This window comes from Watersipora subatra, chromosome 3 (assembly GCF_963576615.1).
Source record: "Watersipora subatra chromosome 3, tzWatSuba1.1, whole genome shotgun sequence".
NCBI lineage: Eukaryota > Metazoa > Bryozoa > Gymnolaemata > Cheilostomatida > Watersiporidae > Watersipora > Watersipora subatra.
The window spans coordinates 41,909,644-41,934,069 of record NC_088710.1 but is presented as its reverse complement, the minus strand read 5'-3'; the positions used below and the strand labels follow the sequence as shown (position 1 = coordinate 41,934,069).

Below are 24,426 nucleotides of genomic sequence, written 5' to 3'. Positions count from 1 at the left end.
TGGACCTGTATACGGTAGGTCTGTGAACATAATACATGTACATACATGTACTTAAATTGTGCATTCAGTTGGCATTATAGGAAGTATTGGGCAGTATCCTTGTTATGGTTTTAGGATATGCTTCCTCCAACTACAAGTCGGCCCACGAGTACTGGGCCATTCTCTTCAATGGCCTCTAATGCTGCGACAGCAACCTTTGTTGACTCTAGCAACGGTAACAACATGCTAGCCAGTCAATCACACGCTAGCGCTAACAGCAGGGGAAGTGCAAGTTCTGGAGAGGGCTCTCGAGAAGGGCTCTCCATTGTAAGTGTTTTCAGAGACCAAAACCAATGATATACCCCCCCCCCTCAGCGATACCCCCCCCCCTCTCTCCCCCCCTCAGCGATCACATCCAGCATTAAAACAAATACATTATATTAACAATGCAAAAAAACCAGACGTAAAAGTCCAATTATATGTGATCATTAAAAAAAATTAATTAAGAATTGTTTGTATTGTTTATTTACATTGATAGTTTGTGATTGGGAAATTATTTTTATCTGCTACCAATGTTTTTTATTTACAAAATTTTAATGTGTTAAAATATTTTGAAGTTGTGTTGTAAATTGCTTTGCATGTATGTGGAAAAATTCATGTGTAGTAGTGATTGTAAATCGAGGTTTGACTGTACACGAAGCTTCTTGTGTTCTTCTGCGCAAGCAGCATGACAAGTGTTAACACGTTGTTCTTTGTAATTGATTCAGAGTCTGGAGGTGCTGCTGGGTGATTATTTTTATGCAATGCTCAGCAGCAAATTCATCTGAAGATTCTAGAATCTCATCCATAAACAGAGTTTAAAATTAATCATTTCCTGAGTATTCTGTAGATACTTTTCATTTGAGCTCGTGTTAGCCATGTGACTTGTTCTAAAAAATTCTTATGCCCTTTGGTGCATGCCCCTTTTAACGAAAATGTTGCTAGGGTGGGATCAGTAGGACTATACAGTGCACCCTCAGGATACGATTTCTCTGTTATACGATTTTTCGCGTTACGAAGTGGAACAAGATGGTTTTTCGTCCTCATTGTACATACGAATCTTATTTCGCCATATGAATTCAACAAATATTTTGCTCAAATCTTAAATTTGGCTGTCAGTCTGCTTATTACTTCGAAATATCAACGATGCTGATATGCTGTTCGCCGGAAACCTTCTCACAACATCTGAAAGAGATATGATGACCGATTTCTCTCAGTTCAGCATTCCTGTGAAAAGTAGTATGCAATATTTTCTTTCAAAAATCAGTTGCAAAGTTGGAGTTGCAATTGCAATTCCTTCGAACAGAGTATCAGGGATGAGACAACTTTCCTTAATCTGCTAATAAAATCCACTTCATTACGAGCATGGCATTGCTTAGGCTCTCTTATTTATTGAATTAGATTGACAAAGGTTTTAATGAGGTCGGCTAAAAGTTATAGTAAAAGAGTCGGAAACTGATAGGTGGTAAAAGTTTCACGATGACAATGTTGAAGTTCATTACAATAGTTAAAAATACATACATTTACTAAAACTTACCTTTCAGTGTGTGTTTAAGTAAGCTAAATTCAGTTACATATAAATTCAAAGTTTACGTTAAACGTTTGTCTCGAAGGTAGGAACTCCCTACGATACTTACTGCTGCTACTGCACATACGCCTTTATGCACTGCACAAAAGAACATTGTAGTGTTACATTTTATTGCATATCATAACCACTAAATACACTAAAGTTACTGTATAGTTACTAAGGCTAACATACTATTTTGTTACTATATTTAAAAATGTATAATTTTATCAGGGCATGTTTGCATTGTATAATTACTGGGTTTCTATACCCCTCTATACGACATTTTCGGTATATGATGCCAACCCTGAAACGAATTAAAATTGAATGGCGAGGGCACACTATAAGAAAAAGGTTTCTCTTGAAAATGGGTCTGTTTACTATTACAGTCATACTTCAACTTACGAGTGCCCCAACATGCGAAAAACTTGAGATACGAGTAAGCTTTTGAGCAAGTTTTAGCAGTTAAATTCAGCAATGTTTGAGATACGAGCACGCGGGTCAGTGGCCAAGTATGTCGGAGGCGTTTTATGAGAACAGCATCACTCTGTATTTTTTAACTGCTCAGATTATACTTATGCATCATGTTTTTTGTGCGCATTTTTAGTGCAAAATCATGTGAATTAAAAGTCTGTGCGTAGACTGAAAATTAACCAATACAATGAAGGATAATGTAAAGAAAAAGCGAATGATAAAAATTGATATTAATCTTTCGCAGTCAAGTTTTTTGGGCTATTTGAGAACCCCTGGGCAGATTAATTTTTCACAAATTGATTTAAAAACATTGATACACTTTTATTTATGATATTGTATACGCGTATTATGTTTTTATTATACAGGTAAATACAAATAAACATAAGTCAAATTCTTATATAAGTGTTTCTCTAGCTATAGTAATTTTGGAAGCATTTGCCCTTGCAGAGGCCTACACTGCAGTCTTGACATCATGTGCTTATTATTGTTCCTCTATAGCTTTGCCTATAAGCCTTTGGACAGTAAAAGCCATAGCCATGACAGTAAAAGAAATTTGTTGCACTCTGGAAAAATATTCAGAAAGCAGTAACAGAAGCATAAACAAGCTACAAATAAAAATCTCCATTTTATTCAAATACGTTTTTACTTCGTATTTTTTCGTTCGTTTAGTACAGAGGGTTCCCAACCTACGAACGAGTTACATTCCGAACGATTGTTCGTAAGGTGAATTTGTTCGTAGGTTGCTTCAGTGCTATATTTTGTATTATAATTTATGTTTAGGGTCTTTATAAGTATATTGAAGGTTTATATAAGTATGTTTAAGGCTTGTATAAGTAACCTGTATTGGTTTGTACTGGAAAAAAATTTAATAAAATGGAGATAATACTTTGGTGGACGCTGGGCCATGACACTGCATTTCTTATTTATTGTATGTCTTGTCCTTTTTAATATATTGTTGTTTTAATCGTTATGCCATCACTTATCGTTGTCTTATTTTTTGAATGTGTTGTCCGTTTATTATATCATTGTTTCACTCGTTATGCTATTGTTATATCTGATATACTGTCATAACACTATGACTTATCGTCACTTATATTGTTGTCATACCAACACACTAGCGGTCCTATTTATTCACCTTGTTAGCCGGTGTTCTTACCGTTTCTTGCCGTTAGCCGGAACGGTTGATGTTATTGTATATAAATGAGTGCGCTCATTTAGTTGAGCAGAGCAGATAGCCGTACGCTCCTCGGCTAGTGAAATTTTCTTCGCTAATTAAAAGCTAAATGAAACTACAGGCACTCTCTTCTCTTTATTTATTAGTAGAGATCGTGCCAAGTGAAGGCCGGCAAATCCCTTTACAATACGTATGTAAAGTTCAAACAAATAACTCAAAAGTTATTCGAGTTACGAACAACGGTACATACGTTCGTATGTACCGTTGTTCATAACTCGAATGTTCGTAAGTAGGGAACCGTCTGTATTGCAAAAACGATTGGTTTTTTTCTTCTCAAAACGGCTAATTATCTGTTGCTAAAAGAGACCGATATATTGTAGTTTACTATTAGTAAAAAAATTACATAAAAAAGGCAATAAGCTAACCAAAAATCAATTTATTAAAAACATTCGTGTGGCGACATAATAGTCGCTCTGCCCATTGGCGTCAGTATCGTGAAACGACAATAATGTCGCTATGCATGCAAAAGGGTTAAATGTGAAACTATTGAAAAATACGAGAAAGGTGTACACGTGTGTGAGGTGGCTCACCAAGATGACAGAAATACATCAGTGCTAGGAAAGGGTAATAAAACTCATTGAATGCGCGAGTTTATCGTCTCTCGAGTCTCGGGTAATAGAGATTCTGATCATTTCAATCTTGCGGGTTCAGAATCAAACTCGCGAGTTCGAGTTTTGGTACACGGATCCGTCGAGTAGAGTGGACATAAACTCGGTCTATTACGCCCTGTGCTCTAAACAGTGTTTGAAAACCTGCCTGTTAACCTGCCTGTTAACCATTTGAACCCTGGCCTTTTTGTCAATGCGCGTCAGTAACCCTTGGAATCTGTCCAACGATCCGATGTTATTAAACTTGTATTATATATATATATATATCTGAACGTGCTCATAGTACAATGATATTTGGTAAAACAATAATAAAAAAGTCGGGCAACCCACAGCAAATGTCATCAAACAGAAAAAAACAGTACTTTACCATTATTTGGGCTAAAATTATAAAGGTTTGTACGATTTTGTACGATTAAACATTTACAATATCATCATATTCATTGAGCACATGTTCATCGTTATTTTCTGACTCCAAATATACTGGAAAAATATAATTAGTATTATAGAATTCTTTATTTGCATCACAATCATTTATGGCCTACCAACAAACGAGTCGTGTTGATTTTTTCGCAATATCGTTCAAATAAAATTTGTTATTAAAAGGAAGTAGTTAAAGATATTTGAAAACTGCTACAAATGGAAGTGAAATTTCTGGTATAATATCTTTTGCAAAAATTAATTTGATTGGTTTACACTGTTACTTGGAAATGGCTTTTGTAAACAAAGCTATGTGAATGCCGGAATTCCAACGATAGAGAATCCGACACCCTGCGCAATGCCTGAAAACCGACAGTTGGTGTTTAAACTTCAAAGGGTTGAGACTGAGCACAAATATCGGTGGTTAGAAAATAGTAAAAGACAATAAATCAATTGAATAGAATTATAATTGCAGTGTAAATTTTAGAATATGTCTGGTATTTGGAAATTTTAGACATAAACCCGTATCAACAAACCCGATACCCGAAAAACCCGTTGGCCAAGAAGTACTCGTGCCAAGCGCTACCATCTACCCGATACTCGAAAAACTCGAACGGAAGTAGACGAGTCTAAACTCGTTGGTCATAAAGTACTTGTTCCCAGCATTAAAATACATCCACAATATACACAATTATCAAACAGAAGGATAATATTAAGGGTATTAAGCCTGCAAAAGGACTAACCATGGTTTCCAAACGGCATAGCAATCTTTAGAGAGACTGCTTATGCTTTGGATAAAAGACAAACAATTAGCCGGTGACAGCGCAACTCATTTGACACTTCGTGAAAATGCCGGTGCTATCTATCAAGTAGAGATGCCCCGATTCTAAATTCACCAGCCGATTCAGATACCAATCCAATATACCGATCCTAATTGAAAAATAATCCGATTCAAATACCAATTCAGATCTTTTGTGTTGCATAGATAGTTGTTCATTTTATTATGCAAATACAATCATAATGCAAAGAAAACATAAATATTAATGTATTTATTTGTTTGTATTTATGGAAAATATCAATACATATTCACATACTGACATACCGTGCATGTAGTAACAAAACAGTCTGTTTCTTGTAATTTGTAAATTAAGGTAATTATTGTTAGTGGTACAGTTTTCTTTGTGATAACGAAATCCCTCTTCTGTTGCTGGATAAACTGCTGCTCCTGTACAAGTTTAGAGCAAATCAATGTTTCTTTTAATTACCGCTAGTGATTCAATTCTCTCAGTAAGACGTCTCTTTCTTCCATCACTATCAATGTAGCCAAGCGTACTGAAGGAGGGACTCACTTGTCGCAGATGTTGGAGGACAGGCTAAATACTGATAAGCCACTGGGGTTACCGTTTTTTGTACAATACAAACGATACATTGTATCGTTAAGATCAAGAGAGTGATAGATAACTTTATGCATCGACTGTTTAAATTACTTTCGTAATGCTAGTAAATAGAAATATTACACATTTTTGTCTCCCACCTTTGTTATCTTGTCCGTGATTGGCTGCAATAAATCGTATCGCTGTAATTGGGAAATACCACACTTTTTGTTTACGTTTTGGTTAAAAAGTTTCCTTCGCTGTGTTGATCAGGCTATAGACATGAAATAAATTGTGTGGCAGGCCTGAAATTCATTAAGTAAAAGTAAGAAGCTTACAGCTGATGATTTTTTATTAGTATTGCAGGCTAAAATACAGTTTTCTGCTAAAAGGTTGATCTGTAAAAAGTATCAGAAGGTTCAGATTTTTTAAGAAAAGATCGGCCGATACCGATTCAGATACTTGACACCGATATGGGTGTCAAGACACTCTTATCACCCAGATTGGCATTAAGCAGGGCTCGAACCACCAACCCCAAGGTTAACAGTCAAAGATGATGCCACTAAGCCACCCTCACCGGGTGTCAGGGTAGTGGTATCATCTTTGACTATCAACCATGGGGTTGGTGGTTCGAGCCCTGCTTAATGCCGATCTGACAAAAAGCTCTCAGCAAGCTTTCAACCCTAAATTGCTGGGTCTTTCGGATCTAGGCCTTAACTTGGAGGTCCCGTGTACCACACTGACAACGTGGGCACGTTAAAGATCCACCTCTGTCCTTCGCACATTGGACAAGTGAAATGGCTACCTGGCTCTGTCAGACTGGACGTGTTGCAAAAATGTATCCCTTCAGGTTTATCTAACAGTTCCTGAAGAAGCCCTTGATAAGTGTTAGGACCACCCAAGGTAGCTTATAAAAACCTAGTCCTGGCGGTGTGTTTCTCTACTGGAGAACACTACCAAGTATTGTCACTACATGACAGAAGCATGCCATTATTATTATATCGGCACCGATTCCGATACCAAAATCGGGGCAACTCTACTATTACTATCAAGACTACAAAAATAGACAATCGGACAAGTTGACTAGTGGTCATGCATTCGCCCTTTTTGACAACACCGGTGTTTGTCTTTCTCGCAACATGTTGAAGGGCAACAAAGGCAAACGTCCTTAAATAGGTTTCTCTTAAAATGACCGGCTGATCTTGAAAGCCAAACTAAGGAAAAACTAGCTAAGTCGTGAGAAGAAATATATAACTATGAACCCCAAAGAAATTTTAATTACGTTAAGTTTTCAATAAAATTTTGCTTTCAAGTCTGCGCATCAGAATCCAAATTTATCACAGTCAAATGTTGTAATGAAGGATAACTTATCTCTCCCTCTTTGGCAAATGCTAGTGTTAGCTGCTATTGTATGTATTTAATTTTACATTTTAATTAAACACATTTTCTTGCATTATTTTTTATTTGTTGCTTTTTTAAAGCATGTGGTAAGTTAAGACAATTACCATCATGTTTTTTCTGTTACAATATCTTGTTTTAAGTTTTTTGTTTATTTTTTTTCAGAGTATGGAAACTAATCAATATATATTTAATTGTTCTATATATAAATAAATTGCACCAACATGCGAATAAATTGACATACAAACTCAGTCCCAGAACGCATTAAGCTCGTTAGTTGAATTTTACTGTATAGTAGTTGTCTGCTCCTTGGTTAGTTTTCAGCTAATGAGGCAGCAACTCCAATATCTACTGCAATTGCCTTGCCAGCCGTCGCTATGGTATGTGTTGCTCTTCTACACATTTTCCCTTCCTTTATCTATTCATCTATCTAATATCTTTCTCTCAAGGGTCATAGGCTTATGCTCGGCTTCCTCTTACTGTCTGCTTGGTTTATTTGGTATACATTATGAGTCGAGAATATCATAAATCTTTTTGATTTGGTTGGATGTGTCATGATTTAATACTCTGGTAGCTTAGAATATATCAGATCTGTAAACTTTTAAAGGACACATGTATCAGCGGTAAGGTTGTTTCTTGTCAATATTGGTGGTCTTGATTTCGTTATTTATGCACTCCTTGTTCAGTTACATACATGTAAGGGGTTTCTAAACTTCATGTTAGGGCTAAAGCTCTCTCCAGTTGGACCAGTAGGCTTCTTAGTCATGTAATTTACATGATGATGCAAATGTGCTAAATGTACTAAAATAAAGTGGTCACTATTAAGCATGACATATTTAAGTCTTATTGAGATAGGTAGTTGAGCGATGGGAAAAATATGTCTCTCAACTGTTGCTTCACAGGATCGACGCCCTCCTAGTGCTGAAAAGAAGCCAAGAAAACGCAGAGCTCCTGTTTCGGTTTCAGATGGAGACAATCACTCAGGTAACCCACTTCTTCCAGATATTCTAAGCCAAAGTATGCTGATTAGCTGGCCTATTCCATGATACGTCGCTATTGTTATGTTCACTTAGCTTTCTGTATGTGTTATTCCTAGTTTTAGTCTGTGTCCTTAGCATACATTGTTTACATCTATATTTCACTACACAGACTTTGTTCCTGCCAGAATAGCAAGTCTATACTAGTTGTATTGTATCAGTGGTCACTAGTTGTACTGTAAAAGTGGTCACTAGTTGTATTGTAGCAGTGGTCACTAGTTGTATTGTAGCTAGCTATATAGCTATATGTACTCATTCAAACTGAATGTTGTAGCCAAATCGAACAAGTCAGACCCACATTCAAAAAAGCTTCCCGAATATTTCAAGGTGAGTATTAACAGGAGTTGTCTATCATGTTTCAGGAGTCGCTGGTGAAATTCATAAGTTGTTTAGTCTTGTCTTTAGTCCTGTCTTATGACATGAGTCTAGACCAGAAGTCTGCAGCCTTTTCCCCTCAAATAGCCATTTGGACCCATTTTCGGCAGGAAAGACCGCAATGGGAGCCACAAACCCCCTTTAATATTTGAACTTAAAAACAACTGCGTTTAACATTTTTGTTTAGCTTTTAATGCTTTTATACCATGTTTACACCATAAAACAAAACGGTGTGGCATGTATAATGATTTAACTGCTTAGAAAACTAAATTACACTTGCAAAGAACAACAACATAGCTAATAATAACTTGAACGTAACGTAAAAGTATTACGTTGTTTTTAAGGTTACTTTAAAAAAAATTAAAATTCATGTTTAATTCAGTCCTTCTTTTAACAAGACGCCACAGACAAGCATATCTCTGATTTCTGCAAAATTTCAGTCTTATGTTTCAAGTCCGTGCTCAGAAATCTTAATGAATGATTATTTTATATATTCTTTGTCGGTGAACGGCTTTCCATGTCTGACTATTTCTGGAGCTGCCACACAACTAGCATGTTTAGGTGAATTTTGCAAACTTCACCCACTTCTTAAAATGATGTTCGCTCAAATTACCCTAACGCATCAGTTTCAAAGCGGCCTTTGTTCTCTCATCTCCCTCTAGATATTTTTCAGCAAAGGTTGTGTGTTTATTCTGAAAGTGTCTTGCGACATTTGATATTTTGTTGTCTGCAAATTTCTCATTACATATTAAGCAAACTGGTGAAGCAGTCTCATCAGCAGTGAGAGCAAACGTATCAGCCCACGTAAGATTAAATGTTCTATTTTCCTCTGCCTCTTTTCTTACTATTCGCCATACATTGTGCCTACCTGGGGTAAAAAGATGAAGAAGTGTCGTGCCGGCTTGTGTAATTCTGGCGGTTATATTGGCGCATGAATAATGACGTATAACAAAAGACGATGTTTGATTTATCACCATAATTACATATTTTTAAATTATATTACAAAATCTAGTGATAAAACTTCTATATTTTTATAAGTTACTTGGCATATAGTAAAAAAAGGAAAAGAAAAAAACTTCAAGTCAATGGGAGTCGCAGCGAAGAGATGAAAGAGCCACATTCGGCTTCGGAGCCGCAGGTTGCAGTGCCCTGGTTTAAACACTTTATATCTTAGAAATTAAATTTTCCCACTATATCATTCATACCTTTGTTCCATTTCTGAGTGAGCTGTCAGTCTAACTCCCCATAACTAGCTTGATAAGAGATCTGTGCTTGATGAAATATCCCTAATCTGATCCTATCTAAAAATTGCCACTAAAAACAGTCTATACAAGCAAGCACATCCATTATTATCTGTGTTGATGACATAAATACTAAGTGGAACATCTGGTTGGGCAGATGTAAGAGGTCTTGAGTGGCCCTCTTAGTCTAAGGCTTTCACCTTGTAGCCTTATTTTCAACTATTATAGCCCATTGCATACTACAAGTGAATGGTTAATGTTCTTGTTGGTTTTTCGTTGCTTAAAAATTTGTCAAAACATTTGTGAGAACTTTGCTGGGTAGTCTATGTGTCCTAAATGTTGTTTCACTAGGGATCTAATAACTGAAGAAACACTTTTAAGTTGAAGCCATCGCTAAGAGTGTTTTTAATAAGCACCTAGAATTTGGAATCATTTTATATGGGTTAGTTATTATCTGCATAGTGTAATGGCGCTAAACACCAGGGTTCCTCAATTTATTGTAATGGTAATAAACACCAGGGTTCCTCAAGTTATTGTAGTGGTACTAAACAACAGAGTTCCTTAAGGTTGTTGTATTGGTACTAAACACCAGGGTTCCTTAAGTTGTTGTAATGGTACTAAACACCAGGGTTCCTCAAGTTGTTGTAATGGTACTAAACACCAGGGTTCCTTAAGTTATTGTAATGGTACTAAACACCAGGGTTCCTTAAGTTATTGTAATGGTACTAAACACCAGGGTTCCTCAAGTTATTGTAATGGTACTAAACATCAGGGTTCCTCAAGTTATTGTAATGGTACTAAACACCAGGGCTCCTTAAGTTATTGTAATGGTACTAAACACCAGGGTTCCTTATGTTATTGTAATGGTACTAAACACCAGGGTTCCTCAAGCTATTGTAATGGTACTAAACACCAGGGTTCCTTAAGTTATTGTAATGGTACTAAACACCAGGGTTCCTTAAGTTATTGTAATGGTACTAAACACCAGGGTTCCTCAAGTTATTGTAATGGTACTAAACATCAGGGTTCCTCAAGTTATTGTAATGGTACTAAACACCAGGGCTCCTTAAGTTATTGTAATGGTACTAAACACCAGGGTTCCTTACGTTATTGTAATGGTACTAAACAACAGAGTTCCTTAAAGATTGACTTGCAACAAAATTCACATTACAGTTATTTGATATGAAAAGATTCACCATGTTTTACTCTGTTGTTTTGTAGGTGCCAAATGTGTGGTAAAGTGATTACAAGCTCTTGAAAGCTCAAAAACGAAAAGCCGCCGTAGATTGGAATCTCTTTATTTCGATGACGTAGCCATGAAATTTGGTTATTGTCTTGTCACTTATGTTCTCACGTGATTTGAAAGGCCAATACCAAGCTCAATATAAAACTTATCGTAGCACTAGTTTATGACAAACGCTTCGGGTTTTACCGAAGACCCCGTATCAAATATAGATGCTCGCTACTTTACAGTTTTGTTTCGGCCTGGTCTAATTGACAAGTCGTAATCTGATCATGTGACCCAATACTTCGCAAATAATTTTTGCAGCACTTTTCGATTATCACAATTGACCAACAGGCTCGTCATGATTATCAGACAATGATATGTACTCCTTCAAGCTAAGGCTAAAAAATTAAACGAATTTTTACGGTAAGTTATAAGATATCACTGCTAAAAGTGACAGCATTACGATGACGATAAAACAGACGCGTAAGAACAATAGACATAGTTTTATTGAATGCGTGAAGTATATTTGTGAAAATATTTCGACGAATAAGGTTGCAAGAAAGTGTAAACAGAAACCATCTCTCGCAACCGCATCACATTTGAGCCGTTATGGAAAGGGAATCCAAACTACGGCGGTCTCGTGTGGCTGCAATTTTCTGTTTGTTTTGGAGCCTTTAAGAGCTTGTAATCACCTTTCCACATATTTTGCACCTACAACACAACAGAGTAAGACATGGTGAATCTTTTCATATCAAATAGCGGTAATGTGAATTTTGTTGCAAGTCAACCAAGAAATAAACATGCAGAACACATGGATAAATCAAAGCCATTCTTTGAAGCTAAAGAGAGAGAACTCAAGCGGGCAAAACTGGATTCCACTGGCAGCTTTCATATCCAGGCACAGGCCATTACCGAGGCATCCTATGCTCTGTCTTACCGTATCGCCAGAGATAAGAAGCCACACACCATTGGTTAAACATTAGTTAAACCTTGTCTGCTGGAGTGTACTAAGATTATTCTCGGAGACTCCGTCGCTCAAAAGATAGTTGATGTATCCCTCTCAGACAGCACAGGTAAATCGAGGATCGATGATATGTCTTCGGACATAAAGAGGCAAGTAATTGAAAAGATCAAGTCATCTCCCATGTTCGCCATTCAACTTGATGAGTCCACTGATGTTGCTAGCATTTTACAGCTGGTGGTGTTTGCACGCTATGTACACAGAGAGACGAGGAAGAATTTCTGTTCTGCAGTCCTCTAACAGACCACAACAGCTGCTGGTGTTATGAACCTGGTTTCCGACTTCTTCAGCAAAGAACATCTGGACTGGGGCAAACTAATTGGAGTTTGCACTGATGGTGCTCCAGCCATGCTTGGCTGTCGTGCTGGATTTGCACAGTTGGTAAAAGAAAAAAATCCTCTAGTAATGGGTACCCATTGCTTCATTCACAGACACTCGCTAGCAGCAAAGACTCTTCCCAAAGGATTGCAGGAACACCTTTCTTCAGTGATTAAAGTAGTAAACTTTATCAAAGGCTCTGCCTTGCAAACACGTCTCTTCCACAAGTTATGCGAAGATATGGATGTTGTGCACTCACCACTATTGCTCCACACTGAAGTTCGATGGTTATCAAAGAGTAACATGCTTCTGCGTTTTTTCAATCTACGAGAAGAGGTTAATAAGTTCTTGAAAACCCATAGCAAACCCAAACTACTGGCTTCAATGCTGGTGTAAGGCTTCCGTCGGTGTCTTGCTTACCCGGTTGACACATTTGGTTCAATCAATGAAGTGAACGCAAAGATGCAAAGTAGAGACAGAAATGTGTTGAATGTAACTGATAGTATCAATGCATTCAAGGACATGCTCAAACTTTGGGTGGAAAGACTGGCTACTGGGAATGTAAGAGTTTAATTTCCAGTTCTGCATTCATTAGTTCACCAGAAAGCTCCTTCCGCTTCTTTGCTAACCGACATAAAGCATCACTTGAACAGCCTGATAGCAGAGTTTGAGAGATATTTTCCAAAGTTAGATCCTAGGACAGAGCAATTGATGAGTTTGACCTGAGACCCTTTCAGGCGCAATGTCCTCGAGATTCCGGAACAGCTTCAGGAAGAGTTTTTGGAGCTGACAAACAACTCTGCATTAAAAGATGATTTCAAGGAGCTATCAATAGAGCACTTTTGGTTCAGGCCCAAAGATTGTATCCCAACATAAGCCTGGCCACTTTCAAGATGCTCATACCATTTGCTTCCACATATCTTTGCGAGTCAGCATTTTCAGCAATGCTAACCATAAAGAGCAAATCCAAAAACCGTCTGGAGGTAGAAGCTGACCTACGGTGTGCCCTATCTACAACAACTCCTAACATCAAAATTCTGGTCAGCTCCAAACAAACACAGAAATCGCACTAGTCTGCTGACTGTCTTACAATGATAGATATATTGAATTTCAATATACATTCATTTTTAATATTCCATGTAAATATGACTGTAATAAGTGCATATATACATGTATATATATATATATATATGTATATAAGTTATATATGTAAATAAAGTTCACTATCTACGTAGTTGCAGTGCATTATTTGAAGGAGTTGGGAGGAGGGGGAATTTCTGTCTTTAGGTTTGGAAAAGGGGGAATGGGGCAAAAAAGGTTAAGAACCACTTATTATTCGTCGAATATTACCACCTTATTCATCACAATATTTTTACAAATATACTTCACGCATTCAATAAAACCATGTCTATTGTTATTACGCATCTGTTTTATCGTCATCGTAATGCTGTCACTTATAGCAGTGATATCCTATAACTTACCATAAAAAATTGTTTAATTTTTTAGCCTTAGCTTGAAGGAGTACATATCATTGTCTGATAATCATGACGAGCCTCTTGGTCACTTGTGATAATCGAAAAGTGCTGCAAAAATTATTTGCGAAGCATTGGGTCACATGATCAGATGACGACTTGACGATTAGATCAAGCCGAAACAGAACTGTAAAGTGGCGAGTGTCTATATTTGCTACGGGGTCTTCGGTAAAACACGAAGTGTTTGTCATAAACTAGTGCTACAATAAGTTTTATATTGAGCTTTTTATTGGCCTTTCAATTCACGTGAGAACATCACGTGACAAGACAATAACCAAATTTCAAGGCTACGGCATCGAAATAAAGAGATTCCGATCTACGGCGGCTTTTCGTTTTTGAGCTTTTAAGAGCTTGTAATCACATTTCCACATATTTGGCACCTACAACACAACAGAGTAAGACATGGTGAATCTTTTGATACCAAATAACTGTAATGTTAATTTTATTGCAAGTCAACCTTTAAGTTATTGTAATGGGGCTAAACACCAAGGTTCTTTAAAGGTTGACTTGCAACAAAATTCACATTACAGTTATTTGGTATCAAAAGATTCATCATGTTTTACCCTGTTGTGTTGTAGGTGCCATATACGTGGAAATGTGATTACAAGCTCTTATAAGCTCAAAAACGAAAAGCCGCCGTAGATTGGAATCTCTTTATTTCTCTGACGTAATCATTACAGTTTGGTTATCGCCTTGTCACATGATGTTCTCACGTGAATTGAAAAGCCAATAAAAAGCTCAATGTAAAACTTATCGTAGCCATAGTTTATGACAAACACTTCTGGTTTTACCGAAGACCCCGTATCAACTATTGATGCTTGCTACTTTACAGTTTTGTTTCGGCATTATTCAATCGTCCAGTCGTAATCTGATCACGTGACTCAATACTTCGCAAATAATTTTTGCAGCGCTTCAATTATCACAGGTAACCAACATGCTCATCATGATTATCAGACAATGATATGTACTCCTTCGAGCTAAGGTTAAAAGTTTAACGGTATTTTACAGTAAGTTATAAGATATCAGTGCTAAAAGTGACAGCATTACAATGACGATAAAACAGACCCGTAAGAACAATAGACATGATTTTATTGAATGCGTGAAGTATATTTGTGAAAATATTTCGACGAATGAGGTTGCATGAAAGTGTAAACGGAAACCATCCGGTAATAAGTACGTCCCATTTGAACCGTTGTGGAAAGCGAATCCAAACTACGGCGGTCTCGTGTGGCTGTAATTAACTTGGTTTTTAGCTTTTAAGAGCTTGTAGTCACATTCCCATACATTTTGCACCTACAACACAACAGAGTAAGACATGGTAAATCTTATGATACCAAATAACTGTAATGTGAATTTTGTTGCAAGTCAACCTTTAAGTTATTGTAATGGTACTAAACACCAGGGTTCTCAAGTTATTGTAATGGTACTAAACACCAGGGTTTCTCAAGTTATTGTAACGGTACTAAACACCAGGGTTCCTTAAGTTTTTGTAATTTTACTAAACACCAGGGTTCCTTAAGTTGTTGTAATGGTACTAAACACCAGGGTTCCTTAAGTTATTGTCATCGTGCTAAACACCAGGGTTCCTCAAGTTATTGTAATGGTACTAAACACCAGGGTTCTCTAAGTTATTGTAGTGGTACTAAACACCAGGGTTCTCTAAGTTATTGTAACGGTACTAAACACTAGGGTTCTCTAAGTTATTGTAATGGTACTAAACGCCAGGGTTCCTTAAGTTATTGTTCAGTAGTGAAGCACATGCCAAATTTTACAAGCTGTTGAGGATTAGCATAGATTTTTGCTATTGTCCATTTCCCAGCAGGTGGGATCTACAGGTCCTTGAGACATCTTCTATCTTTATTATACAAAGAAAAACAACAAAAACAAAGAGAGCCATAACTTCAAACATTATTATTCCAAACATTTGCTCGTAATAAAAGAAAAAATATCTCATACGATGAACTGTCCTATCCCAACATTTTCTTAATACATACATGTATGTTTGTCATAATATTCAATTAGATTTATTTGCTGATTGTAGGAATGTTAGAAAGTTGCAACAATGATTTCAATCCGCTAGATTCGTATATTTGTAAATTCTTTAGTTGAACAAAATGTCTTGGTGAAGTATATATAGTTTAGGTGAATTTTCTCTGGTAGTGGAACAAAAGTGAAAATCTTTTCTAAAGCAATAAATTATTTATGAGATTTGTAATAATTTCATTTGGTTTTAATACTGATTAGCATGCTAAAATTAATTTAGACAATTATAGTCAGCAATTCAGGTTAATTCACTATCTAACCCTAGATGATGTCAAATGTAAAGAGAGGTAGCATAAGTATAATTGCTCACAGTTAACAATTTAATCCATTTGCAGACAGGCACAAGTCCTCGGCGAGGCAAATCTGATGCGAGCAGAGCTGTGCGAGAAAAAGCATCCTCTCCTGCTGCCTCAGCAGTTGGGAAGGTATGGTACAGCCTCTTTGTGTTGTACGGAGCGATTCATGTGTCATGCTCAGTTGTTAAACAAGTTCATATGTTACATGGCAATAATCACCACATTCTCTTTCACTCTGGTGATTATCCTTGGTGAAATAATTGCGTAGCTTTGATGGTTTGCAGGCTGTGTTGCCTCTGTCCTGTGGCTCACCCTCTACTGGATCTCTAAGCGCAGTGAGCCAAGCGTCCATTTTCACCAGCAATGGTGATACTCCAGTGTCCATTACCTCGGTAGGTCATAATTCTGGTATAACAGAGTTGGTTCTGGCTACGGTATCGCCTTACATTGTATTGAAACACTCTAAAATGTAATTATAGGAATTTTGTCTTCACTACAGTATCAACAGATTTGGAAGTTCTATAGTGAAAATTATTTTACTTACATGTTGTGGTGCTATCAATAAAGCCTTTACTTTTTGTGGTACAGCCAAGAGAAGGCATGTACATGTACATATATACAGGATGCTGGTTTTCACCAGTATTACTTTGGTGTGACAAATTGTGTCGGAGTTCTTTGCTCTACAAAGCATTTTTTAAGACTAATAAAACTTGGCCAAGTAAACAATATTGCATAGCTCATGAAATATGTACAATATAGCACAAGTTGTAAAACAGAATTACAATACAACATGCTGCTCATGAAATACGTACAATATAGCACGTGTTGTACAGCAGAATTACAATACAGCATGCTGCTCATGAAATACGTACAATATAGCACATGTTGTACAACAGAATAACAACACAGCATGCTGCTCATGAAATATATACAATATAGCACAAGTAGTACAATAGAATTACAATACAGCTTGCTGCTCATGAAATATGTACAATATAGCACATGTTGTACGACAGAATTACAATACAGCATGCTGCTCATGAAATATGTACAATATAGCACAAGTAGTACAACAGAGTTACAATACAGCTTGCTGCTCATGAAATATGTATAATATAGCACATGTTGTACAACAGAATTACAATACAGCATGCTGCTCATGAAATACGTACAATATAGCACATGTTGTACAAAATAATTACAATACAGCATGCTGCTCATGAAATATGAAAGAAAGATATACAATACAACACTAAATTCAAGCTGTACAATATATCACAACTTTGACACTATTTGCATATTTCATTCATTTGTCCTTTTCCGTTGGATTAGCATTATCTGATCTGCCACTGAATAAGGCTCCTAATTTTGGAATATACGTGTATTGCTACTTTAGAGCTCTGGGTAATCTACTCTGTGTTTTTTCAAATATTTGAAAAGCAAATGGATTGACCATCAGTTTTTTTCAGTATCGATTCATTTCTGTCATTTTGTGGAGCCTTTAACTACTGCGCGTGTAAATTACTGTATTTACATGTTTATGGCTTTATTTGACCAAAATTGTAATATGAAAAGATTTTTCTATTCACAAACTTATACATAGCATTATGTCGTGGTAATCGCGTTAGTCGTTCTTTTATTTTGCAGAGGTTGGAAAACCTGGCCAGCAGTCGCTTCCAACCAGTAGTCACACAAGAACAAGAGAAGAAGGTAAGATGGTCTTGTATTGCAAACCTTAATGTAACCATCCTCACTGTGGGTTAATCAGAGACAGTTTGGAAATGAATGGGATTCAACTTGATTTTGGTGGTTGAAACATTTTGTCAGTCGAGAATGGCGATATAGAAATAAGATGTAAACATACTCTAGCAGGTGCAGAGTTTTGAGTTACAACACTCATTTTTAACACGACTGCTTCGTCTAATAAACATAAAGTGCATTCCTCGCTGTCTGGTCGGGTAAATAGGCATTCTGCATATCAATATGGTGGTCTCGCTATAGGTCAAGGTTATTTGATCACTCAAATAATCAAACAACTTTGATTTCAAGTTTTAGGAATTCATTCGTTTCGGTATCTGTCTGAGCACTGTTACAGGAAAGCTTATAGCTTCGTTTAATTATTTTAACTGTAGTCACTTGGAGTTGTCTTATTTCAGGTGGTTGGTCTGGTCTGAAAGGGATCTTATTGCTGAACAAATTAGTTGTTATAATAACAATCTGGAAGTTTTATTGAGTTTCATATGCAAACAGCTGTTGATCGTTTTCATTATGTATAATCTCCCTCGGAGTTTATACTTTCACCTTCTGTAGGGTGTACATACACTGGCTCATAATTAAGTTCTATGTACATACGCTAACTGATGATAAATCTGTGTATACAAACACTGGCTCATAATTAAGTTGTGTATACATACATACATACATGCACACTAGCTGATAATCGGAAAGGTCTTGCTAGAACTTGATGGGCTAATAATTCAGAGAGAACTTGAATATCGGACTCTTAAAAACTTCTGAAAGCGTCAGTCAAAATTTGTTAATTTTTGTTACTAATTGCTTAATTTGTTACAATCCCTGATCAAAAACATTCAATTAAGGTTGCACATTCTCAACCTCTGAATAAAACAAAAATTAATGCTTTTAGCCGTGTACTATTATAACCGATTAGCATGTAGAAAAAAATACTGCACATACCGTAGAACCTATATTTGAAAGCCATGGCGCTCTATTTTTCAATTCTTCCCTTAGATAGGCGCTTTATTAAAGATGAAGTTCTAATAAAGGGTGGCATTGCATTTTTCAAACACCCCGTCAGGATATTGAGAACATAAATTTAACCCCTTCATGGGCAAATCGAATGTCGCCTATATTTTGCACTTGCCTTCGGGCGGTGCCAGATTAATCTTTTTGTAGGCAAGAAATTTGCTAACTTACATGTACCTCCAACTTGTAGATTTTCTCAATGAATATGCATGGGGAAGCTGATATATATCTGGGCTATCTAATACAAACCAATAGATATCAACTACTAGTTGATATCTATTGGTTTGATCCATCCAAGTATCAAGACTATGGTAAAAAAAGAACTATTAGCCTGATACAGTACTAATTATTTCTATAGTGTTGTAATCAAAGTTTTTAACGAAAAAACCTGAAAAACCTGATACAAACAGGAACAACGAATGAATTAATTGTTATTGATATAATGGAGTCATTTTAAGTATGGTTTTGTGGACAATTCTCTACTGTTAATTTGTTATTGTGGGTTTGTGAAGATTGAGAACGTCAAGTAGTATCGATCAATTAGAAGTGGCCTTCAATGGGCGGTGCTCTATTTTTCAACCCTTTTCCCATAGTGGCGCTCAAATAAAGGTGGCGCTCAAATAGAGGTGGCGTTCAAATAAAGGTAGCATTCAAATACAGGTTTTGTGGTAACGTACATTGATGGTTGAAGTTATTACTTGCATTGCAAGTTTCTTAGCACAGAATTAACCTGAAAATCTATTAGCAGAATATATAGCGTACAGGTAATCACACAAGCGTTGACAATTCATCGCTGAACACATTTTTGAGTGTTATAAATCTGCTGCAGGGTATTAGTAATCAAATTATGTTAGTCTAACCACCAGGAATCCATATTGTATGCGTAACGTAGCTTGTGCATCCCAGATTTCGTTTTTTCAATTATCTTTCCAAGATACTAGGTTATCTTTCATTCAATTTAGAGGAATCGCAGGGTGTTCACACTCACTACACACAAAGAGTAGGATATGATTATTTTGTTTTTAAGTCTTTATCGCATTGTCATGTTTAATGGCTGTGTTATATTGTCATTAGGGTTTATCATTACATAGCCCTTAGACTTTACATATGTTGGCTACATCTGATAATATTCAGTATGAGTAGTGCTGCACGATATCTTTGCATGTACATTTGATTATTTGGTCTCTAAATACTGTATATCGAATAATATCGAACATTGGAGTCGTCTTCTTTTAATATATAATGTTAGGCTTTAACACGAGCGATATAAGAAAATATGGGTTAATATCGGTTGAAAAACAGGAGTTGTGCCCTTTTTGCAATAAGGAGAATAGACAACTCAAGTTTTGCAAATCAAAATCAGCCGATATTTCGATAAAATATCGGCTTTGATATTCATATCGATTTGAAAACTGACCAAATATAAAATCATCCACTGAAATATATCGTCACATCGAATTATATCGCTTTATCGTGTAGCACTAAGTATGAGAAATACATACAGACAGGTGAACACTCATTGATGAATGTATTACATACAGACAAGTCAACACTCATTGATGAAAGTATTACATACAGACAAGTGAACATTGATTGATGGATGTATTACATGCAGACAGGTGAGCACTCATTGATGAATTTATCTTCCTTGACAGGAAGAAGAAATACAGGAGTTGACTAAACGAAATGATGAACTGGATAAACAAATCTCTACTTTACAAAATCACATAGAAAAACAGAAGCGCATTCTTAATCGGTGTTTAGATTTAAACAAGACATTGCTTATCGATAAGGTAAGTTGTCATGTTGTGCCTAGTCGTGCCTAGAGTTATCGTCTATTTTGACTCAGTCTTAGCTCATTATTACTTTCCATGTTTGATGTACACAACATATAGGAGACATGCACATTATCTAGGAGACGTACACATCATATAGGAGACATACACAACGTATAGGAGACGTACACAACATATAGGAAACATACACAACGTATAGCAGACGTACACATCATATAGGAGACATACACAACATATAGGAGATGTACACAACATATAGGAGACGTACACAACATCGAGGAGACACACAAGGTATAGGAGCTGTACACAACATATAGGATATGTACACAACATATAGGAGATGTACACGTCATATAGGAGACGTACACAACGTATAGGAGACGTACACAACGTATAAGAGACGTACCCAACGTGTAGGAGATGTACGCAACATATAGGAGATGTACACAACATATAGGAGACGTACACAACATGTAGGAGACGTACACAACATATAGGAGACGTACACAACATATAGGAGACGTACACAACATATAGGAGACGTACACAACATATAGGAGACGTACACAACATATAGGAGACGTACACAACATGTAGGAGACGTACACAACATATAGGAGACGTACACAACATATAGGAGACGTACACAACATATAGGAGACGTACACAACATATAGGAGACTTTCCCTCAGCCATAACTGTCGCAGCCTTTATTTGAGTCTCCAATCATCTCAAACTAGAAATTTCTGATAAATTTGGCTCAGTACCTCAAGTACCTCAACACATGCTTATGCTGCTATAGAGAGACAAACACTCAACAGCTGATCTTCATCTCTGATTTCCTATTATATTACTTTTCTAAGGATGTTTATTATAATTCAAGCGAGGAATATTCGTTTGAACATTATTTATTCGCAGTTGAAAAATTCTATTGTCTATGTTTATAACAGTTTTTGTAAAAACTTGCTATGCCTGTGTCATGCCATCAGGTTAGTCTGGCTTGCTAATACCGTAAACGCTCCTATAACGTATACCTTTTATGACGTAAATTCCAGATAACGTAAAAAAATTGTGAAGTTTTTGCTTACTACGTAAAAAATTCCATATAACGTAAGGCGTCAAGTCAGGTGAGTTTTCAAATTGATTTGAATGTTGCGGAAGAAAAACGCCGTGTTTTTATCGTTATATATATTATATATAACTTTCACGACATTCTAGTTCGTCGTAATGGATTGTAATAGATCGTCAGATGTGTCAACAAAAAGCCGAATAGGATAGCTGCGCAATTGTTCAAAAATACAAAGGCGATCGATAGGTGCAGGTGTTACAGCGTCGGTCTACCAATCTGAGTGTCAAGAATTGGAGTATCATCGAAAATTATTTTTATCCTAACGTTGACCCCTGAATAGTGATATACGACGAATGAGTAGAACTGCTTTTTATAGTAAAAAGATTTTGTTTTTTCTTATTGTAGGTGTACAAGATAATTGTTATTAGTTTTACTTTGAAGAATAGACTTGGCTGTTTAGAAAAATAAGCAACTCTTTGTAAATAAATGTCGAAAATGTGCAGTCCCTATCAAGTTGTTGTAAATTTACCGCAACCATGGTCTATAAAACCAGTGAGATTGATCTGCAAAAGGAGAAAAGTTGTTGATGCAAACCAATAATACTGCTGTTACAGTACAGCCCACAATTTAAAAGAGTTAAGTAAAGTTTTTCCTTTTTGCATGCCCAAAGGAGTGAGTTTGGAAAGATCTTGGAATCGATTAGGCAATTTACATGTGTTTTACTGTTCTTATAATGTAAATTCCTTATAACGTAATAGTTCCTGGAACGGATTATTTATGTTATAAGAGCGTCTACTGTATAACTTGTCTAGCAGCTGTGAGTCAAGTTAGTTGATAACTTGAATCAATTCAATTGAAATATTTATTATACTGTGACATATCACGATTTAAAAGTGTCATCGACTTCGAATGGTGAGAATAAGATAACTCTGTTATTGCAAGGTTAAGTGGCCAGCTGTTAGAATTAGGTCCTAGGGATAGAGTTAACCCAATTAAGGCTAAAAAAAGTTGTGGTCTTTTGAGCTTTTACCATACTGTAAGAAGAGGGTAGTGTTCGGTATAGTCTGCATCAGTGTGTGCTAATATCAATAAGTCTATAAGCGCATTTTGCTCGTGGGTTCTGCTTCAGAGCAAAATAGAGAAGGTAAATGTACGTCAAAGGAATGTGGAGAATCGGATGAGGTTAGGTCACTTCCAGACAGTCCGACAAGGTGCTACTTTTGTTGAGAATTGGGTTGACGGTTATGCCTTCCAGGAACTCATGAAGTATGTACATTTAGACATATTCTATTCATCTTGTAAAACATATATTTGCATCTCAATTTTTATGTTTTCATGTTATGGTTTCCTTGGTGCAGTATTTAGGCTGGGTAGTGGAGCAGCTTCTTTTATGTTCTGTTCTCTAACAATTCTTTTACCATTCTGCCCGCTGTTCTCGAACAGCAGGCAGAATGGTAAAAGCTGCGTTTAAACTATTTCCACTATGTAACTCATCCTAAACCTGAACCGATACCAAGTCCCTTAAGTCAGTCCTACTGGTAAATTGGTTATTGGGAGACTAAGTATAAGTTGGGCCTTTTTAACTCTTGTTACATTAAATCAAGGTTTTATCACAATACTAGCCGAATGCCAGATTTGCACAGGCAATAAAACCAATACCCAATGAATTTGAGTAACTTACCTCGTCAGCTAGTAGTCTAAATCTTTATAGCTGATCTTATATAAATAATATCTAAGATATAGCTGATCTTTATCCCACGAACAAACCGAGCGAAATTGAAGTAGGAGAGTTTTTATGATAAATGCATGTGCACACAATTTACGAAAATTATTCATCAACAATGAGACGAACCCTTGTCTCGAAATTTCATCAACAAATTTAACCATTGTTTTTGTAGATTAGTTAAAGTATAGTAACGATACAAAACACATATAGGCCTATTTAAATATGTTACCAAGTCTTTGTAAATTATCGAAATTCTCTTAAAACTTACCCATCTGATCGGATTATACACAAATAGACAGATATGTTAGGACGAAAATCGTCACAAAACGCTTGAAAAGCTTGGTTTAATAAAAGTTAAGACCGGAAATTGAAACGCCGGGCGACAGAGAATAGAACGATTAAGTTGTGCACATTTCGCGAAAAAATAACGTGCACATTTCACCAGTCTATGGCATCGTCGACGGTTTCTGTAATTAACGTGGCAGTTCTGAAATCGTTTCATTTTTGCTGATTTCAAACTGACATTTTAGACACTTGAGTACTTTGTTATTCTAATTTATGTCCAACGCAGTGTAAGTAAAGGAAATGATGATATTTTTTATAACGATTCTTATGAGATTATTACGATATTTAATTATAAGTTTGGATGACTACAGAGCAATGACTACGTAGTACAGGTTTTCTAAAAATCTATATAAATATCGCAACCTCTTGATATTGCCAACTATGAAGTTTTTAAATGTTAACAAAATTGTGCATTGGTTTCATATTATTACTATATTAATAATATTGATTATTTTAATAATATCAGTGCATTTTACTTCTAATATTGGCCAATATTGCATTTTTCCTATTGCAGGCAGAGAGATATAAACATAATCTTTTCCTTTCATTA

At 36.3% G+C, this 24,426-nt stretch overlaps 1 protein-coding gene across 1 annotated transcript in view; it reads left to right on the top strand.

Annotated features, from left to right (window-relative positions):
* Positions 1–24,426, top strand: part of LOC137391342 (serine/threonine-protein kinase tousled-like 2) — a 59,400-nt gene that overhangs the window by 13,527 nt on the left and 21,447 nt on the right. Inside the window, exons 3-11 of the mRNA XM_068077786.1 lie at positions 115–306; positions 7,404–7,466; positions 7,989–8,070; positions 8,398–8,450; positions 16,217–16,306; positions 16,462–16,569; positions 17,825–17,887; positions 20,596–20,733; positions 22,935–23,071. Coding sequence (XP_067933887.1) covers positions 115–306; positions 7,404–7,466; positions 7,989–8,070; positions 8,398–8,450; positions 16,217–16,306; positions 16,462–16,569; positions 17,825–17,887; positions 20,596–20,733; positions 22,935–23,071 — 926 coding nt within the window. The remainder of the gene's footprint in view (positions 1–114; positions 307–7,403; positions 7,467–7,988; positions 8,071–8,397; positions 8,451–16,216; positions 16,307–16,461; positions 16,570–17,824; positions 17,888–20,595; positions 20,734–22,934; positions 23,072–24,426) is intronic.